We start from the raw sequence: 8,979 nt of genomic DNA on the forward strand, positions 1-8,979 counted from the left end.
ACAAGAAGTACCTAAACAAGGAGCGTCTTTAGGAGGTCAGCAATGGAAGCCCCCATAGTTCTCTAATGATGGCCAAAAGTATGTAACTCCAAATTGCGTTTAGGTGTTTGCAGTGAAGGGTGCGGTTAAAGCTACAGCATACAAAGAGATTGTAGTCAATTATGCACTTCAAACCTTCTGATAACAGTTTGGGGAAGGCCCTTTTCCATTCCAGCATGACTGTACTCCTGTGCACAAAGCCAGCTCCATTAGGACACGTTTGGTGTGAAGGAACTTAAAGCAGAACTTTACTCTCTGAATCATCATTGACCATTTTTCTTTCAATAGTTTTTATTAAGTTTTTTATAAAAGAATAGGAAACAGTGGTACATTCTGTTGTACATTATAGCACATAGTGAACAGTCAAATATAAACACAATGGCACAACATGAGTCACAGTCATCCTCAAACATCAAAAGTAGTATCAATGCTAACGTTGTGGTAAGGATATCACCCATCGCCTCTAGACAACCCATATGGGAGCAAACTGTGCCGTAGGGGCGGCAGGTGATACGGCCATCCTGTAATATACTTTCATTAAAAAAAAAAAAAAAAAAGGGTTTTATTATTGGCATTTTAAGGAGCAAAAAAAACTTTACCAAACCAGGCAACCCCAGGCACCTAGCTGCATAATCACGCAGTAGCGCCCAGATAGTAACATTGACCATTTTTAATCCTTATGCTGCTAGCATTAGTAAATAGGAAAGTACAGTAAAAACCTTGGACTGCAAGCATAATTCGTTCTGGAAACATACTTGTAATCCAAAGCACTCGTATATCAAAGCGAATTTCCTCATAAATAATGGAAACTCAGATGATTCATTTCCACAAGCATTTATTCATGAGTCCTTCAGTTTATAGTCCTTATAAAAAGATTATAGCAATGTGATAGGTTGTGTAACCATAAAATGTCCATCCACAAATGGAAGCCTCCACAAGGGGATTAGAAGCAAAATCCAGCAGGAGCTACAGAGTATAAAAGAAAAGAGAGGCGCCTCTAAGTGTGTAGCAATATGGTTACATTTAATGAAGGTACAACATATAGCAACTCACATGGTTGATGATTAAAAGAGGCACATCTAAGTATGCAGGCACCCGGGGTAAAATTGTCCACATAGACCGTCCTCCGCACCACCGGCTCTCACCGCTGTCAGTCTGCAATCATGACCAGGAAGACTACCCTGCAGTAGAGTGATCTGAAAGCGAGGCTTGAACCGCTCGTGGAATGCAGTGTGGAAGGGATGATGTTGATGGCGGTGAGGAGGATGGTCTATGGGGAGAGCTGGTCGTAAGTCCGAGCGGTCGTTAAACAGGTAAGTCGTTAAACGAGGAGTATCTGTACAACTTTTAGCAACTCGCATGCTTGATGATTAAAGAGGCACATCTAAGTATGCAGGCATCCGGGGTAAAGCTGTCCACATAGACCAGGGGTCTTCAAACTGCGGCCCTCCAGGTGTTCAGGAACTACAATTCCCATCATGCCTAGTCATGTCATAGTTTTACAATGCCTCATGGGATGTGTAGTTCTGCAAAAGCTGGAGGGCCGTAGTTTGAGGATCCCTGACATAGACCATTCTCCTCACCACCATCAACATCATCCCTTCCACGCTGCATTCCACGAGTGCTTCAAGCCTCACATTCAGGTCACTCTACTGCAGGGTAGTCTTCCTGGTCATGATTGCAGACCGACAGCTATGAGAGCCGGTGGTGCGGAGGATGGTCTATGTGGACAGCTTTACCCCGGATGCCTGCATACTTAGATGTGCCTCTTTAATCATCAAGCATGTAAGTTGCTAAAAGTTGTACAGATACTTGTCGTTTAACGACTTACCTGTTTAACGACCACTCAGACTTACGACCAGCTCTCCCCAACCTAACGGTGCGCTGTACATCATTGTATTGTACAGTACAGAATTCTCGTTTGTGTTCTGTACTTATGCAAATTAAAACGTTATTGAGCTGGAGTTTTGTGTTTAGACCTTTTTTTCACAATACAGTACAGTAGTTAAGAATGCTTAAAATATTGATTACTTGTGGCTCCTTGTTTATTGACCAAGTCGTTGAAAGGGAACCTGGTCGTTAAGTGAGGAGAGCCTGTACCTTCATTAAATGGAACCATATTGCTACACTTAGAGACGCCTCTCTTCTCTTTTGTACTTAGCTCGTTTTTCAAGTCAAAATTTACAAAAAAAAAAATTTTGCCTGTCTTGAAAAGCACGCTCAGACCAAGTTACTCTCAATCCAAGGTTTTACTGTGTATCGTTTTTGCTTGTTTTAAAATTTTTTTTGTTTTTTTTTTTTACATGTCTTCAGTTACTTCCTGATTTCTAGGCCTAGGCAAATGATGTCATACATCCCAAGAGTCTTCAGCAGGGGAGGAGGGGCTTTCTCAGTTAAGCACACCCTCTCCTTCTTGCATGCCTGAGCTAAGGGCAGATTGATTCCAGTAAGTAAATGCTACATGAATCATCTGCTCTTACTCAAATTGGCCACAGTCAGAAATGCTAGGGGGTGGTTTTCAAAGTGATTTCTCAAGAAAATTAAGCAAGACATGGATAGATGGGTGAGTTTGCTTTGAATATTAAAAATGAATAAAATAGCATTTTTGGTTTGTGGTGCTCAGATGCAGTGTAGTTTCACTTTAAGTGACCTGCACAGAGCCCTGGCCGAAACTCTGTTGACACCTTTGCGATGACCTGGAATGCATATCATGTCTTCACATCTAACATTAGTACCTGACCTTAGAAATGCGTTTTGGCTGAATGAGCACAAATTCTCACAGAGACACTCCAAACCCCTGTGGAAAGCCTTCCTAGAAGAGTGGAAGCTGTTATAGCCACAAATGGAGGAGGCTTCCAGTCCATATTAACCGTCCAAAGTTTTGGAATGGAATTTCCAACAAGCTAATATAAATGTGATCTGGTTTTCACAAACTTTTGGCCATATATTATATTGAAGTGTTTGTTTCAGATGATTACTGGCTCCTGTTTTCTGCTGATAGTTTAATTAAAATGAAGTACATTATCAGTTGTGCAGCTTCTGTAACTGTGTGCTTGGACTTTGCTGGCTGGGAGTGGGCCATGCCTGCGCTCCAGAGGATTGCTCTTGCAGCTCTAAAGGCAGCGGCTTGGAAGATCTTCACACAAAGTTATATGGAACTACAAATACCTTTATGCCCATCATAATATGCTTTGATCTATCCAAAACTAGCAAGTTACAGTTAGGCCACAGCGGGAGTTCTGCTCAGAACAGCAAAGAGCATCCAAGAGAGGCTGTAGAAAAAGCCGTTTTGGTTTTTTTTTTTTTTTTTTTTTTTTTTGTGCTACTGCCAGCTGAAATGTAAACAGTTGCCAAATCAATGTCAGCCCTAATTTTTTTCAAATTCAATTTCGAAGCAAACAACCTTTGATCAATTATAATAATTAAAACGCAAAATGTGTTTGGATTCTTTCAATCACAATGTAGACTGGTCTCCCTCCTGTATTTTACTGCCATCATAAGCAACAAATTGCTTTGTAAAGCCCTTAGAGCTTTGCAGCAACTGGCAGATCGTTGCCATCACTGGGTGGACTTTCTCATAAAATATAAATAAAATGAGGAATACCAAGCCATTTATTTATAACAAATCGAAACTATTCACGTTGTTTTAGTAAGATTCAGTCTCACGTGGATGGTTATCTCCACTTTTATCAATTTTCATATACTAAATAATTTCCCTTAGGAGTTCTCATGTTTGGAAAAAAAACTTTTAAAATATTGGTCCAATATAGTATGAATGTTTCTGAACTGTCTGTGTTCCTCAAAGCAAGCAATCAAACGATATTCTTTATGTCCTAATCATCCCAAGCAATGCGCAATATTTTTCATTCTTCTATAGAGTAATTGTAAGAATGGATGGAAAATGTATTCTTGGTAAAATAATACATTTAAGAAATGTAAAATGTAATATTCTATAATTGTCTGTAGATTAATTCCTGGCTTTGGAATTCCTAACTGTAATGCCGCGTACACACGATCGGATTTCCCAACAACAAATGTTGGATGTGAGCTTGTTGGTGGAAAGTCCGAGCGTGTGTATGCTCCATCGGACATTTGTTGTCAGACTTTCCGCCAACAAATGTTGGCTAGCAGGTTCTCAAATTTTCCACCAACAAATTTTTGTTGTTGGACTTTCTGATCGTGTGTACGCAAGTCCGTCGCACAAAAGTCCACACATGCTCGGAATCGAGTACGAGCTGGAAGCACTCAGTCTTGTAAAACTAGCGTTCGTAATGGAGATACCTTGTACGTCACTACGTTCGTAATTGTTGGCCAACATTTTTGTGTGTGTATGCAAGACAAGTTGGAGCCAACATCCTTCGAACAAAAATCCACGGTTTTGTTGTCGGAAAGTCCGATCCTGTGTACGAGGCATAAGGCTGCTTTCACACTAAAGGTGGTTTTCAGGCGTTTTAGTGCTAGAAATAGTGCCTGTAAAGCGCCTGAAAACTGCCTCTCGTGCCTCCCCAGTCTTAAAGCCCGAGTGCTTTCAGACTGGGGCGGTGCACTCGCGGGACAAAGATGAAAGAGAAGGGTCTGTTAGAAGTCCAGAAACTCGTTGACCTTTTATACACATACACACTAATTACAAGCAAACAGATCACAGGTGAGGATGGTTACCTTTAATAGCCATTCAAACCCCTTTGGGTCAACATGTGTGCATGTTATCAGGCCAAAATCACCAGGGTGTGTACATTTTTGATCAGAGTCATTTGGGTAGTTTCCGTTGTCATTATGATTTAAAAAGAGTAAACACAGTTGATTGATAATAAATGGCTTCAGCCAAACACTAACCATGAGTGAAAGAAATGTTTTTGTGTTATCAATCATTATCTCTGAAAAATGGCCAAGAAATCATAAATTCTGCCAGTGTATGTAAACTTACAAGTACAACTATAGATATGTTTTATTATAAATGTACAATTTAACTGCTATACTACTGAACTAAACCTTTCATCCAACCTCTAAACTTCCGCTATTGCTTACGTTTGTGATTTTAAAATGCCAATAACACGGAACAATAATACTGTTGGGGGGGGGGGGGAGGGAGTACTGACAGGTTTAACCAATCAATATTGGCACATTGTTTTTTATGGTGGTTGGAAGGGTGTTTCCTTGACAGACTTGTTACTGACAGGTCTACTTTAAAGCCTAGCACACACGGGCCAGATGTTGGACGGCATCTGCCGGCTCCATAGAAACCAGCCGACATTCGGCCCCCGTGTGTACTGCAGCCAATGTCTGAGGGCGCTGACCGGAGTGTTCTGGCGGGGGGGGGGGCAGTCCTCCTTGTCAGAACAAGATAGCACAACAGGGGAGATTGCTGTACTAACATTGAATAGTTAGTACAGCAGCTCCTCCTGAGCTGTCTGTTTTGGGTGAACGAAAAAAAATCTACTAGTGTATACTAAGAGTTAATACATGAAAAATGTAAGAGTTCATTGGCTAATTAGAAATATTACCTACAGGAAAACTATAAAGTTCTTTACCCAGAAAAATTATGATCTGTTTTCTCTTTTAGATTTTCTAGCTCTTCTAGTGCTTATACATTTGTTTATTTTATTAAAGGGGTTGTAAAGGTAAAATTAAAAAAAAAAAAAAATAACAAACATGTTATACTTACCTTCACTGTGCAGCTCGTTCTGCACAGAGTGGCCCCGAACCTGGTCTTCTGGGGTCCCTCGGCGGCTGTTTCAGCTCCTCCCCGCAAGCATTAACCACCTTAATGCGAGCTCTCTCGCATGGTGGTTAGTGCTTGCGGGCGCGCTCCCGTGATACAGCCGGCGGCTATAGCCGCTCACTGTATCACTCGGCCCCGCCCCCCAGCGCACCGCGTCATTGGATGTGATTGACATCCACTGTAGCCAATCAGCGGCCAGGGTGAGTGGAGGAATAGATGTCGGGAACGCGAAGCTGACTTTCGAGGCGTCAGGTAAGTAAAACGGGGGGGCTGGGGTATTGTCAGAAGTTTTTTCACCTTAATGCATAGAATGCATTAAGGTGAAAAAATGTTTACCTTTACAACCCCTTTAAAGGTGGAAAGAGAACTTCTACAACTTGTAAATCAAATTATGAATATTCAGAGTACACAACATCAAATCATCTAAATTTGTATCCAAACTGAAGTTCACTTTAAACTACCCAGTTATCAGCAGCATTCCTCACATTCAAACTATAAATTAAATGACCTTTTCATGTTCACACATGCATCTGAAATGTTTTTAATTAGATATTGTTTTCCATATCAGGAAATCCTCAGGAATGAGCAAGCAAGACGGGAAGTAGGTGCCAAAGCACAGGATCTTATCCAGCAGGAAAAACATCTGCAGGGTATCGAAGACAAAGGACTTCTCAACAATCCAATGAAAACACAGATTAAGGGACATGCCTCTGCTCCAGTTTATAGCAAACACACCGCCTCTGAAGAACCATCTAGTACTGCTAGCACATTTCAACCTGGCTCCTGGAACCCACAGAAAAAGTAGCCAAAGCTTATGGAAAACAGGGATGTGCTTCCTTGTTCTGGAACAAATTTCTGTTTAATATTTCTACTGAAAGCAACAATGTACAATATTGATACCATCAAAATCTTTTAATTATTGAGCTAGTTATCCAATAAGTAAAGCCCAAGTCAAAAGCTACGTACTTTCTATAGTACTGAGTTAAACATCACAATTCTTAGTTTGTGTTTTTGTATGTTAAAAAGGTAAAATGAGGAATTTTTCATAGAAAGTTAAACATGTTAAATATTATTCTGCTAATAAAATACATTTATCTGTTCAGCCCTCATTTTCATCCTTACTTCTACAAATTACCGAGGAGGTAGAGACAGGATTTTAAAGGTGCCACGCATAAAATGTAATATAAAAAATATAACTTTTTATTATCATTAAAATATTTTTTCAGATAAAAATTGAAAAAGGATTTATTCATCCAGTACTGCTGTAATGTATTAATCTCTACATGTTTTGCCAGACTATGGCTTCTTCAAGAGATTTTCCTAGAGTTTTGCATAGCAATTCACTACAAAAGAGCAATATAATAGTATAGAAATACATCAACACAAAAATATATAACAATAAATCTACATTTGAATTATAATGTATGTTGTTGAGACATATGTGGGTAATTTAAACCCATGATATAAAGGAGTACACCTATTTATGAATCCCCTCACCCTATTGTTTGTTAAATAAATGCCTGTTAAGAATCCAACATCACCTGCTGCACTGGGATATCGGTGCCCGCAGAGAGGAAAACAGGCACCCAAGTGATTTAAATCCCAATTCCAACCAAAACTTTTTTTTGTTTTGGATAGATGTTCCGTCACTTTTTATTGGAGTTCACCTTAACCATAAATGCACGTGTTTGCAGGGGGAAAAAAATTTGCATTTTTAAAAATTTTTCCATAGGAGCCTACAAAGGTCCCGCAAACTCTTCCTCCAGTTCCATGCCTGAACTTCTGTACGAGATTTTAGTAAGAGAGCTAAATGAAGTGTCCGTGGACTAGGAGTGCGCTGATTACCACATTATAAGTCTGTCTGCTGCAGTGGGCATATGGGACTTTGTTTATTAATTCACAGATCTGTGTGAATAAATGGCATACTTGTTTGGGCGGAGTCATGCACTGCTGTTTCAAATTCAAAAGTGGCAGTGGCTCCAGGAGAGAAGAACCCTTGCACATTGTCATAGAGGGGCTGCTTTGGGTGTGGGAGGTAAAGCTGGAGGTAGCCTTTAAAAACCGTCTTCCACCACTCTGTTTACCTGCCAGGCAAAAAGGAGAGGAAGTCCTGTGTATGGTATGAAAATGAGGGGATGTGCACCAAGCTTAAGGTATAACTAAAGGCAAAATGTATTTTTTAGATTTGGATAGAGTGGAAAGGGATTAGAATATCTGTCCGTTTTTTTTTTGCTGTCTGTGCCCCGTTAGGGAGATTCGCATTTTTTTATTTGTCCTGTTTACCATTATCAAAAGTGAAAATAAAAAAATCCTAAATTTTGGGTTGTCCCCAGAAAAGTAATGCAGGGGAAATCTCCATTGGGAACACTATGTCTGGTGACCTGGGGGGCCTCAATAGATACCCTTAATTTGCAGGGATTTCCTTTCACTTCCTATTTCGGCTATGGGACAGAAAGTGAAGGTAAATCTTCCCATAGTAATAAACCTTACAGGGGTTATAACTCTTCCTTACTCTATCCAAAATGACATTTTGCCTATAGTTCTAAGCCGCCCCCCCCCCCACCCAGCAGGCTCTCCCAATTTTTTTTTTTTTTAAAAAAGGTCCCTTTAAAAAAATAAAATAAATAAATGTTCTTTAAGTGCACTATGGGAAGCGCCACGTCAATGCAATCACGAGATTGCAGACGGGGCACTTCATTTGCAGGCTTTTGACCTGCTTTGCAGCGCAATCCAAAGCGCCGAGCAGCTTCCGCCCGTAGTATTACTACGGACGGGAGCTTTGTTATTCAAGTGAAGAGGTTACTTCCGGTTTCCCTGTTTCAGTGAACCCAGAAGTGACGTCGGCAGCTGTGGAATGCACGGTGCGAGCGGAGCTGCCTGTAAGGTAAGTGAGGCTCAGGGCTGCATTAGATGGGGCTCAGTGAGGCTGCATTTGATGGGGCACAGTGGCTACATATGATGGGCACAGTAGCTGTATTTGATGGGGCACAGTGGCGGCAATTGATGGGCACAGTGGCTGTGTTTTGATGATACAGTGGCAGCAATTGATGGGCACAGTGGCTGTGTTTGTGGGCACAGTGAAGCTGCAATTGATGGGGGATTTTTTTCAGAATTTTTCAGTTTGTTTGCGCCCCCAAAAAAATTTTGAGCACCAGCCGCCACTGCTACTAAGTCTTAATAGAGCGCCTTGGTGTGCAATGATCGTGGTCTCCCCTGCACTT

The 8,979-nt window shown here is 40.8% G+C and overlaps 1 protein-coding gene across 3 annotated transcripts in view; it reads left to right on the forward strand.

Annotated features, from left to right (window-relative positions):
* Positions 1-6,860, forward strand: part of NDUFAF2 (NADH:ubiquinone oxidoreductase complex assembly factor 2) — a 249,402-nt gene extending 242,542 nt beyond the window's left edge. For all 3 annotated transcript variants that reach the window (XM_073623183.1, XM_073623175.1, XM_073623187.1), the window contains one exon: positions 6,327-6,860. In XM_073623183.1, the coding sequence (XP_073479284.1) occupies positions 6,327-6,563 (237 nt within the window). In that variant the 3' untranslated portion in view covers positions 6,564-6,860. The remainder of the gene's footprint in view (positions 1-6,326) is intronic.
* The last annotated feature ends 2,119 nt before the right edge of the window (positions 6,861-8,979 follow it).

This window comes from Aquarana catesbeiana, linkage group LG01 (assembly GCF_042186555.1).
Source record: "Aquarana catesbeiana isolate 2022-GZ linkage group LG01, ASM4218655v1, whole genome shotgun sequence".
Taxonomy (NCBI): domain Eukaryota; kingdom Metazoa; phylum Chordata; class Amphibia; order Anura; family Ranidae; genus Aquarana; species Aquarana catesbeiana.